Source organism: Agelaius tricolor, unplaced genomic scaffold (genome assembly GCF_023055355.1).
Source record: "Agelaius tricolor isolate 1412-34295 unplaced genomic scaffold, bAgeTri1.0.p SCAF_22, whole genome shotgun sequence".
Classification (NCBI taxonomy): Eukaryota; Metazoa; Chordata; class Aves; order Passeriformes; family Icteridae; genus Agelaius; species Agelaius tricolor.
In genome coordinates this window covers 10,307,482-10,331,237 of record NW_027269282.1, presented here as the reverse complement: position 1 = coordinate 10,331,237, position 23,756 = coordinate 10,307,482, and the positions used below count along the sequence as shown (strand labels likewise).

Sequence of the window (23,756 nt, the reverse complement as noted above, 5' to 3'; positions counted from 1 at the left end):
TTTAATCCGGTTCTGGAGTTACACATTTTTTACCCAGTTCTGGTTTTACCCATTTTTTACCCGGTTCTGCTTTTACCCATTTTTTACCCGGTTCTGATTTTACCCATTTTTTTATTCGGTTCTGCTTTTATCCATTTTTTACCCAATTCTGCTTTACCCATTTTTACCTGGTTCTGTTTTTTACCCACTTTTTTTTACCCAATTCTGGTTTTACCCATTTCTACCCAGTTCTGGTTTTTACCCATCTTTTACCCAATTCTGCTTTTATCCGGTTTTTTACCCAATTCTTTTTTACCTATTTTTTACCAGGTTCATGTTTTTACCCATTCTTTACCCAGTTCTGCTTTTACCCGGTTTTTTACCAGGTTCTAGTTTTTACCCATTTTTTACCCTTTTGTGGTTTTACCCATTTTTTACCCTATTCTGCTTTTACCCATTTTCTACCCGGTTCTGGTTTTTACCCATTTTTTACCCATTTCTGGTATCACAATAAGCACAAGAATTCTCTTTAGTCCCCCCTGAACCTTACAGGCTGAGCCATCCCTCCCATGCCCCACGGTGCCTTCTGTGGTGATCACAAAACAAAGATACAACCACGTGTGCTGCCCCTGAGTGAGGATTTATTTAAAATTGTAATGTAATAAATAAAAGCAATGCCATATTATACTTGAGGTCTAAATGACAGGAATATTTAATGAGAACAATATTTGAGATTCTGAGGGATCAAGGAAGAGAACACTTTTTTGGAAGACACAGACTTTTTGCCAGCAATCTCTTTTGGGTTCTTTTGTCCAGCTCTTCAGTGATGTGGCCATCTGAGGGGCTGGAAATACTTTATCAGGGAGGCAATCCTGTGATTTATTCACTCTTTTTCCCAGTCTGCACTCTGAAATTTGCATGAGCACAGCCAGGGTGTGCTGCACACCCACAGCTCTGTTCTGGGCTAAATCTAAATCTAAAAATCTCTCTGAGCTGCAGCTGGTGGAGACTTTCCCTGGATTTCCTGCATCCCTCTTCTACAGACACATTTGATGGAGCCTATTTGGAAATCTATATCCCTCCATACATCCTCTTTGAAATCAGTGCTGGTTTCTAACTGTGTCATGACAAAAGTTAATCTGTTGCTTTTGTGGTGGAAGCAATTTCTAGGAAAAAAGGCCAAACTGCCACACCCAGCATAACCCTGAACCACTGTGGAGCTGTAGAGGTATTCCCAATATCCCACATTTTCTGTAACAGAAATGGATGGGTTCTTTCAGACCCAGGACATGACCTACAGAGTTTCTGGTGTCCCCAGGTGAGGTTACTTTTATAAATTACCTGAAATGGAAGCTGACCTGGCTGGTGGGGTGTGAGAGGTGGGCTCTGGGCTGATAGCACTCCAGGACTGCAGCCACAATTCCAATTGGACTGCTACCACCAGGGTGTCAGGTTCTGTTTTAGTTTACTGCATTGTTTATTTTATCTTTGTATTTTCTTCCCTAGCAAAGAACTGTTATTCCTGCTGCCATATTTTTGCCTGAGAGCCCCTTAATTTAAAATTTATAACAATTTGGAGGGAGGGGGTTTACATTCTCCATTTCAGGGGAGGCTCCTGCCTTCCTTAGACACCTGGCTTCCCCAACCAAGACACAGGTGGGACTGTCCCCAAACCTGGCTCTGCAGACCCTGAGTTCCTGGCAGTGTCCTGAGGACAGGAGAGGAGAGCCCAGGAGGTAAAGTGCAGCTGTCCCATCTTTGACTGATGTCTGTGAACAGCAGAATTCATTTCTCTGTGGCCTGAGAGGGAGGCAGCAGTGCCAGAGTCCTGTTCCCTGGCACTCCCCCAGGTTCACTCCTGTGCATGTTGAACTTCAGGGTCTGGTTTGTAAAAGGTGAGGTAGAGGAGGCACAAACACAGCCAGCAGCAAGGAGCAAAACTCTGGGGTGTCACCAATCTGTCCTCAGAGCCCCTGGGCACCCAGGGGCCAGGAGGGACCTGCTTCCCAAAGGCATTTTGGCTGCACAAGGAGAGCACTAGAGCACTGAAATCCTTTCATTTGTATTTCAGGCCAGTTTTCTGTCAGAATTGGTTGAGGGCTCCCAAGAAACATCTCAGACAACTGGTCTAGGTGGGACTGGGGGTCGTCGAGGTCCTGAGGAAGCTGCAGGAGGCGGGGTTTGGACTGGCTGCCTGAAGTGTGGGAAACACATTGGGTTTAGTATTTCATGACTTGAGACACCTGACATTTCCAAACTGGTTCTTTACCATTTTTAAGCAGTTTCTATAATTTCCACCTAATTTTCTCTGCCCCTTCCTCTCCCTTGCAGCATTTACCTGTGTTTATGCCAACATTTTTCCTTCAAGCCTTTAATCAACCTATGCTTGATGCTGCATGACAAATCTATTAATTAAATATTAATTAATATATTAATTAATCTGATTAATTTAAATTTAATTTATCTATTAATTTAATCTAATCTAATCTTAAATCTATTTCATAATGCTGCATAAGCAGGACACAGGACATCAATAACTTCACTTACAGCAACATAAACAAAGGGAAGATAAAGTGAAGAAGGTTTTAAACACTACAAACCTTGTACCAGGAAAATGCAATATGGTAAAAATATTGTGACTTGATGCAGCAGGCTGGAAAAAACATTGCAGAAAATCAGTTTAGCAGAAAACACAAAGTGTAGGTAATTCTTCAGTATTGAGCTAATGTCATTTTAGAACTGGCTCTCATTTGCTGGGGCTTTCTTCATATTCTCTTGCAACATTTTGTTTTGATAATTTTTATTCAGTTTTATAAGAACTAGACCCACAGCCTGGCTAAGCAGCAACCCCAGTGTTTGACCTAAGAAATAACAGAGGTGGTTTCAATGTATCAAAAAGTCACAAAATCATAATTAGCTGTGTTGGAGAAAAGGCACTGTGCAGTCTGGATTACCCAACATGAAATAATCCAAGTCTCCATCAATTTTACCTGATTATTTCCTGTTTCATGACTTGCTCTGTTGCCTTGCTTTGGTTCCTGCCCATTGCTATCCCTGAAACAGAAACCACATCATCAGGAATCCTTCAGGGATGCAGCATTTTCCAAGGACACAGCTACAGCTCAGAGCTCTGGGTTCTGCTTTGAGTCCATCCTGTTCTGGACTTGACAGGCAATTTCAATATGCTCTGCTCCTGCATCCATACAATTCAATTATCAACAAAAATTAGGAAAGTGCCATGGATTTGGGAAAAAATGCTTGAGATCAGACAAGTGGAGTGTCTGGATTGCACTTCCAAGGAGCAGGGGATGGGCTGGTAAATTCCCCGCTGCTGCTATTAGCAGGGCAGGCTTGTCCTTTAGGAGGAGTGGAATATTTTGTGTAGGTGAAGCCTTGCTGCACTGACCTGGGGCACACTCTCATGCTGGATTACCACCTGTGAGAAGGGAAATACCTGTGCTGTCCTCTGCTTTTCCTGCAAAGTTTTCTCCTTATTGCATCACGTTTAAATACTGCTACTGCAATGAGGATGGCTACGGGCAGCACCAGGAGGAAGAAAATCAGCAGCCCATCCCGAAGTGATGTATCTAGGGGAAAAGAATTGAAATGATAGAATTTTAAATCCTTTAAAAGCTATTAAAACCTTTTTTTTTGGTTTAAACAGTACAATCTTCAAATTGTTGCAGAATAGAATTAACAACTTCACTGAAATTTATAACATGTTGCAATCAGAAAAGTAGGATTTGGCTTTGTGGTATTACAAGTTCTCTCTGCCTTACCCACTCTATGTATATGCAACGTTTTTCCTTTTCCATAAAATGTTTTCAATAATTCTGAAGCAGACAAATTCGTTTTGTATTTGCTTACCACAAGTGCTCTGCATGTTTGCTTTGCCTTCCTAAACTTTTAATAAATACAAAACAATTTTTCCCTTTCCCAAAGTACAAATTTAGTAAAATTCAATAAAGTTCTGCAGAAAGTAAGACAGATTTTCCTCAGAAAACTATGGATTATGAAGTTTGCTTTTAGACAAAGAGATGGAAGGCATTTTGTGTGTAAAGGCCAGCAAAAGCTACTTCATTATCAAATAATAATGTTTGTTCTTCAAGTCAGTCCATTATTTGGATCTCATGCAATAGAAAAAAAAAAGTATGCTATTAGTAGATTATTTATTTGTTATTAGTAGATTATTTTTACGTTATTAGTAGATTATTTTTATGTTATTAGTAGATTATTTTCTCAGCCCCTGGGGCAGAATGAGGGCCAGTTTCAGTGTCCTACCTCTGTGAGCTGGGCCACTGTCAACGCTGCCGCCGTAGCCAGACTGGTTACAGAAAGGAGGGGCCCATCCCGGATTGCAGTGGCAGTTCCCGTTGTTGTTACACACCTACAGCTCAAACAAGAGGGACTCGTGAGTCAGGCAGGGACAGCCCCCAGAGCTGTCACACCCCTACAGCCCAAACACAGGGATTAGTCAAACAACACCTCATTAGTCAAACAACACCTCCCTAAGAGTGTCCACTCAAAACTTTGGCATGGATTTGGAGTTCCATGCATGGAATTGCATGTGGAAATAAAAAATACTGCATAGTATTGCATGGAAATACATGAAATATTAACTGGGAATAAGCTCTGCCCCTCCATAACAGCCCAAACCACTGAGGGATGCTGATACCCCGTGGTAATTCTCTCGAAGTTAACATTTGTGTTATCTGCCTGCAATTAATCACAGTCCAGAAACCTCAGTTTTACAACCTCTGGACTCCATTTTGATTTTTCACAGAGAAATATACAAATCAGGAATTACCAGACTGTTATCCTCAAAGGAATATTTTCCTTTTGCAATTCACCAGCTCAGTAATATTAAAAAAAATACCTTGGGAAATTCAGACAAAATGCCTCTCAATGTTAATCCTAAGGGGTTTGCAGCGTTCTGGCAAATTACAGGTAAAAAAAGTGGATTTAACTTTTAATACAGATCAGGGAAAAGCAAAGCCACCTGCTTGGTTATTGCTTAAAAGCAGGGAATTTGCACAGTCTAGAAACAGGACACAAAGCACCATCTACTCACCCCATTATTATTACACTTCTGCTTTACATCACAGCTGTAGCCCAGAAATCTTGCATCAAGACATTCACAACCTAAACAGGCCTGCAACAAATAATTAGTGTCTTGCAAACACAAAACTTTAAAAACCTCATCCTTTTATAAATATACTGTCTGCAGCTTTCACTTACATGTTAAGAAAAAGGACTGATACAACATTCGGTATTTCAGAATTCTATAACTTTATTTAGTCTCAGGTTTGCTTAACTCTGTGAATGCAGTAATGGAGTATTTGATAGAGTAATTTGAATGAGTGATAATGTAGCACCCCAGTTTTTTGAAGAGCTAATTAATTGCTTGCATGTATTAATCCCAAAAGATTTTTATTGTGTTATGGCATATGAACAAGAGAGCCAGGGAACGTTTTTGGAAGTTCAGAACCTTCCACCTGGAATATATTCTGTCAGGCTGCCATGGTTCCTCTTACCTTGTTCTCTCCACAGGCTGTGCCATCATGAACTTGGGCAGGATCAGGGATATCTGATCCTAGGTCAAAGTCAGAGGACCAGCACAAAACCCCGGACGCGTTATTGACAACGCTCCAGGCTGGGAGGTTCTGGAGACTGACAGAGGTGCACTGCAGCTTCCCACACAGACTGTGCCTGTTTGGAATGAAGGATGCTCTGAGACAAGGTGGACAGGTAAAAATCAGGATCAGGGTAATCCATTCCAACTTTTTAGCTTGTATTAAAATCAGGATCAGGGTAATCCATTCCAACTTTTTAGCTGGTATTAAAATCAGGATCAGGGTAATCCATTCCAACTTTTTAGCTTGTATTAAAATCAGGATCAGGGTAATCCATTCCAACTTTTTCGTTTGCATTAAAATCAGGATCAGCGTAATCCATTCCAACTTTTTAGCTTGTATTAAAATCAGGATCAGCGCAAATCCGTTCCAACTTTTTAGCTTGCATTTTAAAAAATTATCTTTTAAATCTCTCACTTTAAGGCTTTGTAACAAATATATTTTTTTTACATTGAGGATTTTAAGGTTAGCTTTTATTTTTATTGACTTACTGGACAGGGCATTTCTTGTACACTCCACCTTTCATCCCACAGTTTCCAAACCTATCTCCTTTAATATTTGCTTTTTCAAAGCATATATCAGGTGCTTTCCGTGCCCCTGTACAAAAAAATTAGTCAATCTCAGTAAGGTGTCTGAAAAATACCAGGAAGAAAAATTGGAAATGTCTATCAGGAACCTACAAATGGGTTTACAGCAAATGCCAACCCTACCTTTGCCATAGATAGATTCACACTGTGAATCAAAGCTCTGGCACACTCCATAGTAGCAATAAGCCTTGCTGTTGCTGCATGGGTGACCATTCATGATGTAAACATCATCTGGGCAGTAGGCAGTGCTTCCATTGCAGTACTCAGGGAGATCACAGACATCTTGTTTTGCTCTGCACTCTGCTCCTGCCACTTTAAACTAGGACCAGAGAGGGAGAACACTTTCAGTATTGCAACAGAGGAAGTTCTAGAGTGAAACAAAAACAACTGGGAACATTTATAAGCAAAATTCTCTTCTTACATGCTCTCTTACTGGTGAATGTAATTTGAAAATATGTCAAGAGGACTAGGATAACTCTTTTCAAACATAAAAAAAATCCCAGTGAACAGTGACAATTTAGTTTAATAAAGCATTGCCCACCTTGCAGTTTTTGCAGCACAGTCCTTGAGCACACTGTGAGCCAGGTGTGAGTTTGCAGGTGGCAGCATCACAGCAGGGGTTTGAGCATTCCTGAGAACATTGAAAGGGAATAGTGTTTTATTTATACACCCAGGAAAGCACTCACCAGTCCATGTGGATGGACAAGACAAAGTTTAAATAACTGTGTCAGATTCTCACATTCTCCTGCTGTAAAAAGAACCAGCAGACACTGCTGCTGGTTTTATCTGTACAAGTCAGCAGAAAAACACCTGTTTGGATGGGTTGTGGCACAGGGATGCCAATGGAACCAGGGCTTGCTGGCAGCCTTTTGGTTTATTGCTGCCTTTTTTGAGACACTTTTACCCTGGGAAGAATGAGCCAATACCTCCCATTCTTGGAGGGACATTTTGACAACGCAAATGTGACTCTTAAAAGTCATTTTGTGCAGGCAAAGTTGAAGGGTTGCAGTTAACAAAGATGTACATGTTCTATAGATAAACAGCCTCTGTCCTGGAACAGAAATATCCATAATGCTAAAACCAGCACAAAACCCAGTGCTGTCCCACAGCCAAGAATTTCACTTCTTTCTCAGCAGTGCCTCAATATTCTGTGGAGTCCAACAGCCCTTAACTGAGTCCACATCAAAATGAAAGCATGATTTTAAACTTTTACAAATATTTATTTCTATATTGCTTGCAAAAATGCAAAATTACAAAGAAAACTCCTCAGATAATAATACAATTAGGCCAGTATTATATTGAACAATATGATGTAATAAATATAATATAATATAATATAATATAATATAATATAATATAATATAATATAAATAATATAAATAATATAATTAATATAATATAATTAATATAATATAATATAATATAATATAATATAATATAATACAATACAAGTATCCATCTCAATTTGATGCATTACCTGTGGTTTGCCACAGTCACATTCTTCATTTTTATCGACCACATTATTACCACAGACAGGTTCTTTGTACACATTACTTGTTTTGGGAGGATTTCTAAGGCAGTTTCCTCCTCCACTTAGAATAAAGGCCTCAAAATCATCAGCACTACAGGTGCTGAAATTCCTGGATCCACTGGAAAGGATAATATTGTATTATTATAAATATTTTGCTTACAGGAGAATATACAACTCAAGCTCTTAAAATATTGCTGTTCCATAATAAATATTGTATTTAATAATGCTAGGAGATCATAAACCAGTTAATTTTTATTTTGCTTTGCATTAAAGTGCAGTACCAAAAGTTTAAAATACTATTATAATATGAATGCTTTTAGAGGCCAGAGACCATCAGATTATCTATTCTGGTGTCCTGTATGAAACAGGCCTTAGAAATTCTATACTGAGTCTAAAAATGTTTGATTAAAAAATATTCTCAGGAAAACATTCATCTTAACTTGGAGTCCCTAAGAACTGAGGAATGCTCCTTCCTAGAGTAGTTTTGTCCAGTGTTCAGTTACCCTGATTATTAATACAACTTGGGATAAATAAAATATTATGATCTTTTTCTCTTAAGGGGAAGCCAAAGAATAAATGAACTGAAGGAAACATAAGCCAAGAAGGTTTTTTTAAAATTAACTGTTAAATAATTTGTTGCATATTTGCACAAACCCATGAGTACATGGAAAGCATTCTCAACAGGGTGAAAAAAACTCCAGCAACACACTATTATTAAAAAAATAATTAAGTCCAAATATATTCTTAGGAATGTTACAAATAAAGAATGATTGGGTCAGAAAACAGATGAAATTTCATATAAATTAAAATTATGTCAAATACTAAGTCAGTGACTCCACCTCTGTGATCAAATTTTTCAAACAACTCCCCATCCACTAATTCAAACAATTCTTCCAGATTCACAGGAGCTTCACAGCTTGTAAGACATAGTCACTGCAAACAAAATAAATTATTAAAATGAGATAAGTGAAAATCTTACTTATCTGTGCTGTGCATGATATAGTTTGCAGGACACCTCTTGTCATCATGCTTCATTCCCAGATTGTGCCCCAGCTCATGTGCCACTACTGTGGCGTGCCGTAACATTTTGTCATGATTCAGCTAATAAAGAGAATCAAGTTTAAAACAGTGAAACTATGGAAAATACTGTTTGTACCCAGTGATTTACTCCCACCACAAAGCTCTCAGGGACTGTGAAGGCAGAATACCAAATTGTATTGTAAGGTGAAAGCAGCAAGGACTGAAAATTTGTCACTTTATTTTCAGGTAGGGCCAGATTCTGCCACTCCTTCCCTGAGGATCACATTCTGGATAGTAAGTTGGCAGATGGTCTGGATCAATATTGAAGGTTTTATTCTGTGTGATTCTGTTCTATTTTAATACTGTTAGGCATTGATTTCAAAGAGCCTTCAACAACAAATGTACTGGTAAAGAACAGAGTCTGCTTCTGAGATTGTCCACAATGTTGTGGCATCCATACTTTAGGACAGGAACCTCTGCAGTTACTGGTTCTGCCCCAAGGGTGGAGAAAAAAATTAGTTTTGTACTAATTTTAATTTTTTTTGCCTGTTTACAATGCTATTGTGAGGAATTCCAGACACTTGAGACTACAGTGTTCACTTTCTATTTAAAGATTATTTTGTAGTTGCATTCCAATCCCAATCTCTGTGGTTATAAACTTCAATGGTATAAGGATGAGCTTATGCAATATTGAATTTGATGAATCACACAAGATGGCCAAAAGAATTTGTTGAAGATTCAATGAGCCAAATGGGCTGGAATTTGACAAAGAAATTGGGAAGTACTTTAAAAAAAATGGTGTAAAATATGCACAAGTCTTTACTTAAGAAACTCCATGAAAGAAATCAACCAACTCCACGACCAGGGTGATTTGATCAAGTAGGTCAAGGCCCAGATTCTTCCACACCCAAATGATGATGTACTCACAGTGCTGATTGACCCTCCCTGGACATGTGAGCACACAGTGCCCACAAAAGCCATTCCAATGGATCCACTGAAAGAGCTTCTCCCTCTGCAACAAGAGCAGTTTGGAGGTAGTGTTAGAGGTGGGTTCAAAGTTCATGATTTCTACTAAAAGACACTGATAAACTGGAAATATTGCAAGGCAAAATTTGCTCTTCCTGAAGTCAAGAAGGAATTTAGCACCACAGCAGGGTTTTATTCTAATTAATAATGAATATCTGAATAAGAACTTGAAAATAATGATCAATCACTTAAGTCTTCTGTGTCAGTGCACTCAATTACAGAAAGGCTAAGGAGGGAAGGGACCTCTGGAGGTCACCCTGACCCTGGAGCTGATTAACTCTTAAGAATCCGTTATACTTTCTTGTCATTTTTCCAGGTTAAACCATTTTGGAAGTGCAGAGAATTTTACTTCAAGTATATTTTAATGAATGTACAAGCCCCAAATCATATAGATTAGCATGGCTGGTTTTGCCACTGAATGCAAACTTACATTATGAGGTGAGCAACGTCATTCCTTGAGCGCTTCAGAAGATCTTTCTGTCTCCAAGAAACAAATCTACTCAGCACGTCCCCAGCTGAACCATCCATCACAGATATGTGGTTGGCATCTGTCCAAATCTCTAATCCAACCAAAACAATCTGGATGTTTAATGCACTATACATCTGAAATAAAAATTATAATTAATGTCCCTCAGCTGTTCTGATGGAATTCTGAAAGATGACTTCATTACTGCTGAGTAAACAATAAGCTGAACATAGTGACCAAGACATAACTTCAGTTTCTTTGAAACTCAATATATGATAATTGTAATTATAAGTGAAATATAAATTATTCATAAATTGCAAACTGAATAAAAATATTTAGAATGTAAAATGAAGTATAACTGAAAACACTCTATTTTATGAAAGTACCTAAAGAAAGCTGCTCTTCTGAACACTGTCATAAAATAGAAACTACTGAATCCAGGAAACCTTTCTGACCTACCCCATCAACATAATTAATCAGCTCCACTGTTTCCTTTTGCACTGCAGCAGGATCAGAATTCTTCAGCAAAAACTGTAAAATACCACAGCAATGTCAGAGGAGAAAAATTAGCAAAAGAATAAAATGTATTTAGTGCTGGATGATATAATTACCCTGTGGTGATCCACAACCACATATAACTCTACATAGCTTTTCTGGGGCAGGACAGCTCGCTTCTCCTGCAAATGAGAAAGCACAGCAAATTAACATAATGAGTTTGCAATGTTGCATTTTGTAACGTGGCCTCAATTTGTGTCAGATTACCCCACAAACATCTCTGTGTCAGTAATTCACAGCAGGTCAGACACTGGGATGCATGAGCTGAATGGCAGCTTGTGCATTTCATGTCCTGCCCACAGCTGTCCTGGCCAGACTCTGCTGGGTGAGATCCCCACTGTGCTGATCTTCTGCTCCAGGATTTCCTCAGCAGGGCTCCCACCAGGTTGGTGTCCATGGAAATGAAGGCACAAGGAAATGTCCTGCCAGGCCAATCCCACCAGCAAGAGCCCTGGAGATGCCTTGGACTGCAGCTCAAGGGAGAAACAGAAATATATTTACCCTGAGGAGCCTGTCCCTGCTGGAGGTACTGTTTGATGAAAATGTGTATTTCACAGGCTGCTTCACAACCATCTCATGCTCCAGGCTGCCATTCAGCACCCCACAGTGGAAGGGGATACCCTGCTCATCTTCCAATTCATAAAGCACATGTTCAAATGTGCTGGATGTGTTGAGGGGCTCCATTCCGTACCATTTGCCTCCAATGTAGAGAATTCCCCTAACAATCATAATAGAATGAAACATTATTTCATAATTTTTCCCTTGTGGTTATGACTAGGTGAATGAATAACAGCTGGATACTTAGACACTATGTTGAAAGAAATTATTATTTGAAATTATATTAATATGGGGGTAAGTTCAAATGCCCCAAAAAAAGACAAAACAGAACTTATTTAAAATACTCAACAAGTGTGATCTTCTTGAATCAGTTAGAAAAGGAAGAAAAAAAAAGATAATGAAGCCAATAGTAAATGTTACTATTGTTAGTAAAATGTTAGTAAATGAGTCTGGATTGTGGGTACAGAGCTGATGCAAAGGGTCCCTTTCAGCCCTTATCTCTACTCATTTAAAGAACTGCCACGATATGTCCTGATTTATTGTGAGTGACATCTCTCTGTGAAACTTCACCTGAAAGTTACATGGGTGAATTTTATCCCCTTTGTGATTTTATTGTATTTGAAACACAAAAACCAGTTCAAATTTGGCCCAAATTTTTTCATGGAAATGGTTTGTCTTTTGAAAGGTGCCCATTCATCAGACAAAGTTGTTTGCAGGGGTGTTTTAAGTTCAAAAAAAGCTTCATCAAGATAAGTTTTTTTTTCCTACAAAGGTATCTCTGGTCACAACATTCACATCAAGTACTGGAAGCCTCAGGTCATGGCCAGTTTCTCCCTAAATTTATTACAATTTCTCTCATATTATCTTTTTTTTCTGTGAAGGAATTTTGGAAAAGAGGAAAATAGTGGGAATTGAGGGAAACCATAAAACCTATAATGAGTTTCAGCTTCATTAAAAGGTGAAATATTAAAAAAAAAATAGGAAGAGGAAATACCTAAGGCCATCACATGTGCTAAGAGCAAGTGTGGAGTCAGCAATTCCTTCAACAGTGCCATGATAATAACAGTGTGTCTGAAATGCAACAAACCCACATAATTAGTGACACAACAAGGTGGCTGCCTTCGACTGCAAACTTATTTTCTAACTAACCATAGTATTTGCATGACATCAGGGCTGGCTGTTAGAAATTTACAGAGCTCCCTACTTGCAAAGTAATCCTGACCTTCTTGGAGGAGATTATCCCTTGACATGAGTATCTAAAGTAGCCTTTGGTCCCTTGGTTCTAGAACACAGCCAACTTTTTAGTTTAACCCATCAACATATTTTATATTTTTTATAATTTTAATAGAATTTTTATAAAATTATAAAATATTTTTATATTTTTAATCCACATTGCTTAATCATCTTAATCATCTTGCTTAAGAATTGCTCTGAGAAGATCTTCCATGCACAAACCACCCAATTAAGTCTCACTAAACTCACGTGCAGTTTAAGATGAAATTAAATTTAGAAGTATTTATAAGGTTTGTTTGATACAGGATTGAAAAACTCCAGAGCTTTGATGCTGCCATTGTACTTTAAATTGCATATTATGCAAAGGTGGCTCAAATTCAGACTTGGCATAATCTCCTTGCAAATCCTTTCACACCTTGGGGAACAGGGGTGCTGCACCCCACAAACAGCCCAGTCCCTCATGGACCTCATCTTTAGATCACTGGTAGCTGTTAAACAGAAATGCTCCACTCTGAAAACTCACAAAAGTCTCATTCCCAGCAAATCTATTTTTTCTTGGCTCCCCTGGTTTTTCAGAAAAAATTCTGCCACAAAGGGGAAGTTTTATTATGTACAATACCTCATTTTTGGATGGTGTTGCCTGCAGTTTCCCATTTTTCCCATATGTGTACAGCTTAAAGTCGTCACTGAGAAGTTTTCTGGAAACAAAAATAAACTACAGCTCTTTTAATGGTCTAGAAACAAGAAACAAGTCAAGAGTCCTGGTAAGTGCTACATTCTGTTAGCAGCAGACTCAATGCTAAATTATTAAAATCCAAGCACATGAAACAAAATACTTTAAAACAAGCTGGAATTTTTGGAAAATAAGTCATTTTGAAACTTATTTATTTTAATGAAAATATCCATAGAAAGGAATCTAAGCAAGCACAGTTGCATAAGGACCTGGTTTATTACAGGCTCAGGAATGAGGAATAAGAGAAACAGAAACATTTTTTAAAATACAACAGAGCTAAAACCCCTCTGACTAATAAAAAACTAATATTTAACTGAATTCTAATTTTTCTTAAGGATTTCCTGAAATCTTCTGTCTTGCACTGCTAATAAAAAAATAATCAAAATTAATTTCTTCAAAGCTAGAAAAACTTTTATTCCCTTCTATTTACAAGATATTACCATAACAGAGACACTATATTTAACAGTATTTAACAGAGCTGTTTTGTAGTTGCTACAATCTGACATTTAAGTGGTTTCTTCTGAATTTTTTCAGTATAAAAATTCTTCTCTGTATGCAACTAACCCCGAAACAAGGCAATTCCTTAGAGCACTCTATCACATACTTATTTTTCTTCAGCTTTAGGAGGTATGTTCCATTTCTGGTTTTAACTGAGTAAGAAAGATTGTCATCTGAATGCTCCTGAAAACAAAAGAAAATATATCACTTAATTAGGTGATTATTCCATGTTTTGCTTGACAAGAGAAGCCCAACTCCTGTCTGAGTTTTAAATAAAAAATCACAAGATTCCTAACTCTCAGGCTTCCATATTTCAACGCTCAGCAGCAAAGTGAACATTCTCCCCTATGTAAAGTGTAAATTCTGTGAATCTATATTTTCATTTAGAGGGGAGGGCACAGTCCATGAATGCACTCTTTGCTCAGTACCACATCGTGCTTTGTGACACTCCTTATGTAAATCAGATAAACGAGTCCCAGTCTTTTATCCCCTAATTGGTTTGCATAGAGATGACTAATGGTGTTTCATTAACAGTTACTTCAGTAAATGAACTCAGTATCTGGCACAAAGGTAAGTTACCTCAGAACTGAAGAATTAAGGCTCAGGTTTCTCTTTTAACTCATCTCTAAACCTGTGCCACCCTGTGGGACCATTTTTATCCTTTGGGTGCCACATGGCTGAAATCCTCTGGTTCTTATCCAAAGACCAGAACACGGACAGCATGGATGTTAGCTCAAGTTCAACATCTAATCTGACTCAGAAGAAATAAAAATATTCTTCATGTCCCTTCTCACTTCTGTTTTACAAGGTCATTAACAGGATTAGAAGTTTGGAAGGCACTCAGAGTACAATCACAGGCCTTTGTGGGAACAAATTTACTTAAAACCAGCTGAAAACACTAAGAATCAGAAGAGTGAGTGTGGGGAACATTTTATTACAAAAATCTCTATATACCATCCATTGTGTGTGTGTGTGTAATGAAGGACAGCGTTTTGAAAAACAGCAACAATCAGAAAAAAAGAAAATATCAGAATAACAAACCTCATGAGAAAACGGGGGATGTTTCTCTCTGCCTGTCAGACTTCGTGGAATGATTATTTCTAATGTAGAAAGTCTGGGTGTGTGTTCAGAGGATACACCTGAAAATAAAGTTTGAAATTGGTAAAGAATCAGAAAGGATGAGGCATTATGTGGCCCTTGCACAGTGGTGATAGCCAAAACCTACTCTGATCCAGCCAGAAATGGAGAAAGAATGAAGAGTTCAGGAATGATCAAAATGACTTTGAAAAAAGTTACTTCTGATTAAAGCTGGGGTCTTCTGGAGCACATAAAGAAAAACTATCAAAGCATTTTAACAAAATCTTAATTCTCTCATATTCTGGATTATTAACTTTGTGACTTTATCATTTTTTCTTCCATGACTAACCTAACTTTTAACCTGATGTACCATAGGAAATTGGTGCAGCTGGCCTTCTCCTTTTTCCATTGTCCTGAATAAGGAATACTTTTAGTTGTCCTCTGGATACAATTTGTCCCCCTCCCTTCCCTTCCCTTCCCTTCCTTAGAAAACATGCCTCACCACACTGCCTCCTGCCATTGCCTAATCTTGCATTTTGTTTGTTCTAGCAACAGTCAGATCTTTGCAAAAGGTTTGTAGCCTTTTACATGATATCAGAATTATCTCCAGAACAACATGCTAATGCAGGAAGCTAAAGATAAGAAGGCTGCCAAGTATCTGGTTTCAGGTAAGTGGCTTTATAAAGACAAAACCAATCTCCAGTGACTTTAAAAAATTGTGTGAAGTTGAATTAATCTTTCTTTTTCTTGTCCGCTCATCAACTGGTTTGATCAACAGAGACACAACCATTGCTTTTAAACAGAATCAACAATAATATGAGTTTTAACAATGGAAGTGGTTTCTTCCGTATTAAATTGTTCTTTTATAAGGAAACAAAGAGATTTCTTCACATTTACAATCACCCTCAGCTTCCCCATTCCTGTGAAAGGAATTCATAATTGCAAAAAAGTCACACAACCAGCCATTCAAAGTGAGGAGGTTTCTCCAGTGTAATGATGATCTCTACCTGTTAGATAGCATCAGGATTTTTAAAAGCCAGGTGCAGGTAGCATATGTTTAACAAATACAGGCTGCAATTGCAATCAAAATGTGGAAGCTGATATTAGCAAACTGGTCTGAAAAGAATATCAGCACTTCATGTTGTGATTTTGCTCTTAATCTTCAATAATTTTATTACCTAAATCACAAAATCCATTCTTTTTCATGATTCAAGTGTATGTTGAACTAACCACGGAGATGGTTTTTTAACAATTCAAATTTTGACAGCTGAAAGCAGGAAACTGTCTTTGATGCACATCATAAAAATACCACTTTCTAAGAAACATTTCAGGTGTTACACTTAAATCTAAAATGTGAAGCCAAATCATAAATTGAGATGAATTAATGAAATATTTCAATGAAATTGGAGGAATTTCCCTCACATCAGCAAAGAAGAAATGTTTTTCTACCGTCCCTACTATTGGTGAGAGTGACAGCAACTGCAGTTGTCACAACCAGAAAATGATAGATTTACATACCTACGATATCCAGGAGGAAAAAAACCCACAAAGAGCTCAACTATAAAAAGTTTCAATCTGTAATCTTTTCCAAGATTCTCTCAATGAGCAGGGCTGCACAGGGAGAGCTGTGGCTCAGTGTCAAAGGTGTGCATCATTCCAATCAGTGTCCAAGCAGACTTGGAGAAAACTTTCTGAATACATAAAAAAAGAAAGCTTACCTTTTATCCAAAAAGGGTTTCCAGTAAAAATTAGTCCAAAAGTGAACAAAAAGAAGCTGTGCATTAACATGACTTCCCAGAGAAACTACTCCAGCAGCATCTGAGCTGGCTCTGGCTGCTCTGCAGGGAACCAGAAGACTGAGAACCGTCTGCTCCAAAGGTAAACAAGAGAAAAAGCTCTCTGATACTGCATCTCTGCTGAGGAAATGGGAAGTAAAATTTAATCCACTAGGCTTGTGAGAAAACTGGTCAGACAGCCTAATGCAAATAAAAAGTGGCACATTCTTAAATGCTGATTGGTGAGTCCCGTGTCAGGATCAAACTGGTTTATTCTAGAGGACTTTCATCCCACGGTGAGATCATGTGAGATTAGAAACATAAAATATTGCTACTGACAAATGCAGTGTTTAGGATGTTTATCCTGGCTACTGCCGGCTCAATAAAAAACTTGAATCAATTTACTCTTTGAAATTTCAGCTTCTTTTCTTCAAATTTTTTCATCTTCACTTTAAAATATAATGCATATGAACACATGAAAATCCCCAAAACAGAGGTTCTACCCAGTCCCTTCTATGTTAAACACAATTCTCCTCACCAGAAGTCCGTAATTTTGGGCAGATCATTACTCTTCCAGGATCAGAGTCATCTTCCATGTCACCACATTGTCACCAAAAGCAGCAAAGAAATTCTTCTAAAAGTGGATGAGTTTGCAACGCATTTCAGAAGTATCACGCGCATTTAGAAACAGAAAAATGAGGCTGAAACAACACACTCAAGCATTTACATTAATTAATTTTAATTAAGTCTTTGATTAAAGCAGAGAAAATTCAGTTTTCCATTGCTGGTAAATGCTATAAAACAATGCCTTAAGTGACAAAAAGCAGAATGCTGGCTGTATTTGCAATATTAGTTTGTCAAAGCCCATCCAGGTCCATTTCCAGAGAGTCACAGGCTGAGAACAGCCTGAACATTCCTGCACTGAGCACTGGTGGAAGCAGAACCTGACACCCTCATTCCCTGGGTCTGTGTCTGCCACAGCCTCAGGAGCAGCATTCCCCAAGTCCAGAAGGTGAGATCCTCCTGCAAATTAAATGAACCCCATCTTTTATTGATGGCCTCTTTAATTCATAGCCTCTCTCCTGTGTGGTGCACGATCAGGACACAAAACTCGGGAGAATCCCACTGCTGCAAATTTTGACATATTAGCAAGTTTCACAGAATTCAAGAATCATTTCAGTAGGAAAAGACTTTTGAGGTATTGAACAGGGGAGCCTGTTCGGTGCTGGATCACACTGTGGGGGAAGAACCTTTTCCTAATATCCGCCCGAGACCTCTCCTGGCACAACTTCAGGGTCAGCCTCTTCTCCCGAGCAACCAGTGGCAGGACAAGAGGATATTGCCTTAAACTGCACCACAGAAGGTTTAGGGTGAACATTATGAGCAATTTCTTCTCAGAACGAGTGATTTGACATTGGAATGGGCTGCCCAGGGAGGTGCGGGAGTCAGAGGTGTTTAAGGACGTAGCCAAGCTATGGTTGGCACGGGTCATATGTTGGACTCAGTAATCTCTCACAAGGTGTTTTCCACGCGAATTAACTCTGGCTCTCCGCACCCCTTAAGCCATCCCCGGGCTGAAGGTGCCGCCCGGGCTGAGGGTGAATGTCACCCGGGCAGAGGGTGACAATCCCCCGGGCTGAGGGGGCCGCTCCCCCGGGATGAGGGTGCCGTCTCCCCCGGATGAGGGCGCCATTCCCCCAGGCTGACAGTGCCGCTCCCCCGCTGAAGGTGCCGTCTCCCCGGGCTGACGGTCTCGTTCCCCCGGGCTGAGGGATATCGTTTCCCCGGGCTGAGGAGGCCGCTCCCCGTTCCCGCCCCCGGCGCTCCCTCGGGCGGTTCCCGCCGCTGCCCAGCGCGCACGCGCGGAGCCCCCGCGCTGCGCAGGCGCGTCCCGGCCGCGGCGGCCGCTCAGGGTCGGTCGGTGCCGGTCCGTGCCGCTGCCCCGCTGCCGGCTGTCCCGGCCGGGCTCTGCCCGCGGCTCCGCGATGTCGAGCGGCTGCGCGGCGGCGGCGGAGGAGGCGGCAGAGGAGGGAGGCCGGGAGCCGCGCTGTGTGTCGGCGCGGTGCTCCTGGCCCTGCGCGCCGCCGGGCGGCCTGGCCCGGGCGCTGTGCCTGCGGCGGGGTGCGGGGGACGGCGAGGAGCCCGGGTGAGGGCGGCGGGCGGCGAGAGGGGGCGCCGGGCTGGGCCGGGCGGGAGGGGGCTGAGGGGACAACGCGTTTCGCTTCCCCCTCGCAGCGGCGAGGCCGTGCTGGCGGAGCGGCGGGAGGGCGGCGAGGAGCCCTGCGAGCTGCGGCTGCAGTGCCGGCCCGGCGCCGAGATGGTGTCCGTGGGCATCGTGAGCCAGGCCCGCAACATGGAGGTGTACGTGGGCGAGGAGTACTGCGGCACCGGCCGGGGACAGAGCCGCGGCACCCGCCCGGCCCCGGGGTGAGTGGTGGGGCCCGCACACTGCTCTGTGGGTGAGGTGATGCTGCTGTTCGAGACCTGTGACAAGGCTGAGAGAACTGAGCTTGTTCAGCCTGGAGAAGAGAAGGCGCCTGGGAAGAGCCTAGAGCCGTTTCCACTGCCTAGAAAGGATGCGAGAGAGCTGGAGAGGGACTTCGGACAAGGGCTTGGAGAGATAGGATGGGGAGAATGGCTTCACACTGCCAGAGGGCAGGGTTAGGTGGGATATTAGGGAGAAATTCCTCCCTGTGAGGGTGGGCAGGCCCTGGCACAGGGTGCCCAGAGGAGCTGTGGCTGCCCCTGGATCCCTGGCAGTGCCCAAGGCCAGGTTTGGGAGCATCCTGGGATAGTGGAAGTTGTACCTGCCGCGGCAGGGGTGGCACTGGGTGACTTTAAAGGTTCTTTCCAACCCAGCCCATTCTTGGGTTCTCTGAAAGTCTCTTTGATAAGTAGTCGTCTCACACTTCAAAGAACAAGAGAGAAGATTTAAAAAAGAAGGTTCTGTTTTCCCCTTCAACGCTTCCTTCCCTGCTTTGCCAGGGGAAATAAAGCAATGTTTCTGTTTTGTTTTTAAGTCATTACATGGCACATCTGCTACCTAATTAGCTAACTAGAAACCAGCCGACTCAGAGCCTCAGGGAGGATGGGTGAATAATGTCCTGAACCTCAAAAGCTTCTCTAGTGCACAGTGCAAGCACACATACAAGTAATTTTTACATAAATATTTCATAAGATTAATTACAAGTTGTAAATAAGCATTACGGCTGCTATTAGAAAGTAAAATGCTAAAAACTAGAAACTAAAACTGCTGTTGGAAACCATAAATCTGCATTAGAAATGTGTTCCTGTCAGTCTTGTTTCTTATCTAAATATTTACCACTATAGTGTATTTCTACAAAAGAAAAGTACCTTGTAAATTGATGTCACAGCTTGTTTATTTCATTTTTCTAGTGAAACTGAAGAGGTTACTTTATACCACAAGTACCTTAAGTTTGAATGCCCTGCAGCCTCCTGTAGAATTAAGGTAGGGAGTTGAACAGCATTGTTTTATTTTTCTTCTATCTTTTTAATCATTCAGTCATTAAAATTGCATTGCTCTTAATAAAATTACTGCTTTTATACACTTCATCTCTTCACATAATCACTTAAAAATCTGTTGGCTGGTACTTTGTCTTGATGGCAGAGTGCTCCTTTTAAGTTGGTATCTCAGTTTTCTTTTTGTGATGACTTTATATGATACAGATATTTAGTCTTAGAGAAAAAAACCATAAACCAGGTAAAGTGCAGATCTGTGATTAGAACTGTCAGCTCTGGGGTTAAATAAGCTTGTGAAAATTGTGTGGCCACGACTCTTGAATGCTTAGAAAAACTTCATTTATCTTTGGGGTACTCAGGCACCTCTGTTCCAGTTAGAATTTTATGGGGAATAATAGCAAGGGGAAATTGGCTTCATTTCCCTGCAAAAGAGTTCATCACCATTTTTCCCAAGACTCAAAGAACAATAACATTATCCCCTCTGTACAAAGAAAACATGAAATGCTTTTTTCCCTAACCAAAGTATTTTTTTTTCCCTTCTTGCAATAGCTGCTCTCCTTTGGTGAGAAACACAGAGTACTCATCAATAAAATAATTCTAGAAGTGAAAGCAGTGTCTGCAAAACTAGCAACTGATTTTCCTTCACTAGGCTTCAGCATAGATCTAGACAGAGTGCAAACTATAATGGAATCCATGGGATCTAAGTTGTCTCCAGGTGCTCAGCAGCTCATGGACATGGTCCGGTGTCAGCAGAAGGTAAATCACTGTTCCACAGGCACAAACTGGCACTTTACCAGGCAGGAATGATCTAAAGAGATTTTGGGGTGTTTTAATCTGTACTTTCTGCCATTTTCATCCTGATTTAACTGTTGCCACTCAAGTGAGTGCAGTGAGTAAAGACTGTGTTCTCCATACTACTACTACTACTAATTCTTATTCTTATTCTTATTTATTATTATTATTTGCATTGTTGTAATTTTAAGCTTCACTGCTGGTTAAGGATGGTGGGCATTTTCCCTGGAATGTTTGGGGTGTAGATAGATGGGCTGGTTTGTCTCTTTAATGGTCATTATATATACATATTTAATATCTATTATATATATATATATATAAAATCTAAGAATCCTGAATGCTTCTGATGTTAATAATTCAGTTTTGGGGACACAGCATGGTAAAAATGAAGTCATTAAAGCTCTTTTCTTACTTAGACATTGACAAGATAATTAATACTTCATATTTGACAAGGAATGTAGTTCAAAACTATTTTTAAAATCTTTACTAGTGGAATGCTGGGTTATAATGTATCTATTGTTACTGCTATATAATTTCCAGTATATTTGAAATCTCAAATACTCAAATGAGTTTTTCTCCCCTTCAGAACAGTTTCCCTCTTGGAGACAAGCTCACTTGGATCATGGGCAGAAATTCTGACTTTGGAGGTGACCATGCAATAGATGGAATGCACAGAGCAGCTCTGCAGTCATCTCTGAGTCCAGCAGCCAGTGAACCTTTGCCTGTTAAAAATCATTTAACAAGTGAAGCAGTGTATAAAGATGTAAAAATAACTCGTGATCTGAACTCAGAGCTACCTGAAAGAGGGAATACTCTGGATTCTGAAAGACTTCCTACCCAGCAAAATGCAGTTGACCTCAGGAATGATTTGAAAGTCGTGGGATCTCTGCAAGTGCAGCAGCAAGCAGGTGAAACTCCAAACATGGCCAACCCACAGGTGCTTCTTCCTTTCCTTCAAAACCTGTGCACTCAGGTGAATCAGCTCCGGCTCAAGGATGGAGAGAGGCACCTCGGGAAGAGTGCAGTGGCTAAAGCTGAGGGTGTTCAGAGTGCTGGGTGAGTTAAGTTTGGTGAATCTCTCAAAGTAGTTTTGAATATTTACTGACAAGTTTAAACAAAATGGGTAATGTAATTTTCTTCTCATTAGCAGCAATAGTGAATCTTAGAATACGTGGTTTTGAAGGCTGTGTGGTGATGAACATTAAAAATTTCCAATTTCACAGTTTTTTTGAATGTAGGAGTTTTTCAGGAGAAAGCACATAATTGATTGTTACTAAACTGTTTTGTATTCTACCTCCATTTAATCTAATTTCAAAAGCATGTTTCTTCATACACATTTAGCTTGTCTTTCTCATGTACTATATTTCCATTTTGATTACTTTTACCCCTAAATTCTCACATCTTCCCTTTTTCACACAGTGTGCCATAATCTTTCTGCTGTACTTGGTGTGAATCATCCCACTGATTTTCCTGTTCCTCCTCACTTGTTGGCATTCATAGTGCAGGTGTCACAGTTACCCAGTTTGGTACCTCAGGAACAATAGTGGAACTCCTGAGGTGTAGGAATCAGGATTTAATGGAGACTGAATATCTCAGCTCCAGTATTTGTAAAGAATGCAGATACAAACCCAGAGAGTTGCACAGTTTGGGTAACTCTTGAAGCACCTTTGCTGACAAGGACAGTCTGCCATGCTGAGGGAATACAAACCCTGTGTATATTGTTGACTTGTGTGGATTTTGTTTTATGTGATTAAGCTCTTCAATGCATATTTGAGCCTTTGAAAAAAACAAAGGTTCAAAGAAGATGACTATATAAAATAGCACTGTTTATGAAAAAAAAATTGAGATTTAAAGTGTGGCAGGCAAGGTATTTTGCTTGTCCTAAAAACCTCATGCCATCCAAAGTACATTGCCTAATAAAGGAAATTTTGCATTTAAAAGATGTTTGAGTGCCCAGATCTGTATATTGCCCCTTGTCATTAAGAAATAGGTTATATTTATTCTTATAGGTTTTACTTATTCTTATCTTTGCTTTTCTTACAGAGTGGAACAACAGCCTATTTGCTCCTATTTGGAAAAGATCATTTCAAAAAACCTGGATCTGATGGAGAAGAAGCTAATGGACTATATTGACTGCCAAATCCAGGCTCTTCAGACACACATAGACAATAAAATGTTTCTCTTGATGGACTTGGTTCAGAACTCAAAACCAAACAAAATTTCCCAAGCACACTATGATTCTAATGAGGGGTTTTCTAATGGAGAGAGATAGAGGGATTCACAGGTGGGGTTTCAGTGGGAATACCTTGAGTAATTACACTTTACAAAGCTTAGTATTTATGCAGTTCAAACTATGAAGAACCTCAGTGTTGTTAACTTGCATTTTGTTACTGTAATTCTGTCCACTGTTGTACACACTTGTCAGTTTTATGAAAGATCTTAACAATTTGTTTTTTCCTAAATACAAGAGTTTTGTATGCCCTTTGTGGCTTATTTATTTAAAGAGCATTGCTAGAAGCTGTATGAGTTTGAACAATGGAGTACTCTAAATAAACTGAGTTACTGCTTATCTTTTTACCTACATGTAATCAGCTCCCTATTTTTGCTTGTGTTAATTTTTGATGTGAAGTGTGTTGTCAGTAGAACAGAATGCAGTTTGTGCTTTTGCTTTATTGGCACTCCTGTTGAAGACATTTCTTGTTCCATCTCTAAAAGGAAGGTTGGATTGTCATTGCCTAGTTTGGGCAGTTTATGGAGCTTTCTTTAGAGAACTGGGGAAATGTGAATACAGCCTGGGTTCTTTGGAAGCCTAC

The 23,756-nt window shown here is 40.0% G+C and overlaps 2 protein-coding genes across 2 annotated transcripts; one reads left to right on the top strand and one right to left on the bottom strand.

The window, feature by feature from the left end:
* Positions 1-2,094: 2,094 nt before the first annotated feature.
* LOC139599085 (disintegrin and metalloproteinase domain-containing protein 9-like) lies at positions 2,095-16,684 on the bottom strand. Its single transcript, XM_071446088.1, has 22 exons — positions 16,615-16,684; positions 14,861-14,958; positions 13,926-14,002; positions 13,208-13,286; positions 12,350-12,426; positions 11,299-11,515; positions 10,854-10,919; positions 10,702-10,773; positions 10,207-10,379; positions 9,678-9,762; positions 8,710-8,831; positions 7,677-7,848; positions 6,741-6,830; positions 6,323-6,518; positions 6,104-6,209; positions 5,514-5,688; positions 5,051-5,131; positions 4,261-4,366; positions 3,434-3,566; positions 2,970-3,033; positions 2,580-2,632; positions 2,095-2,173 (listed from the first exon to the last, which is right to left on the bottom strand). The coding sequence occupies exons 1-22, from the start codon at positions 16,682-16,684 to the stop codon at positions 2,095-2,097; spliced, it is 2,391 nt and encodes a 796-aa protein (XP_071302189.1).
* A 1,840-nt stretch (positions 16,685-18,524) lies between these two features.
* On the top strand, positions 18,525-23,520 carry CUNH10orf88 (chromosome unknown C10orf88 homolog). Its single transcript, XM_071446332.1, has 6 exons — positions 18,525-18,817; positions 18,907-19,098; positions 20,068-20,140; positions 20,701-20,907; positions 21,530-21,999; positions 22,987-23,520. Exons 1-6 carry the CDS (start codon positions 18,657-18,659, stop codon positions 23,213-23,215), a joined length of 1,332 nt encoding a protein of 443 aa, XP_071302433.1. The 5' UTR covers positions 18,525-18,656; the 3' UTR covers positions 23,216-23,520.
* Positions 23,521-23,756: the final 236 nt, after the last annotated feature.

Coding starts and splice junctions, on each gene's coding strand:
- LOC139599085 (XM_071446088.1), bottom strand. CDS start 16,684: ATGTTAATGCACAGCTTCTTTTTGTTCACTTTTGGACTAATTTTTACT. Junction 6,210..6,322: donor TGAATCTATCTATGGCAAAG/GTAGGGTTGGCA, acceptor TTTTTTGTACAG/GGGCACGGAAAGCACCTGAT. Junction 5,689..6,103: donor TACAAGAAATGCCCTGTCCA/GTAAGTCAATAA, acceptor CATTCCAAACAG/GCACAGTCTGTGTGGGAAGC.
- CUNH10orf88 (XM_071446332.1), top strand. CDS start 18,657: ATGTCGAGCGGCTGCGCGGCGGCGGCGGAGGAGGCGGCAGAGGAGGGA. Junction 18,818..18,906: donor GGGGACGGCGAGGAGCCCGG/GTGAGGGCGGCG, acceptor TCCCCCTCGCAG/CGGCGAGGCCGTGCTGGCGG. Junction 19,099..20,067: donor GGCACCCGCCCGGCCCCGGG/GTGAGTGGTGGG, acceptor TCATTTTTCTAG/TGAAACTGAAGAGGTTACTT.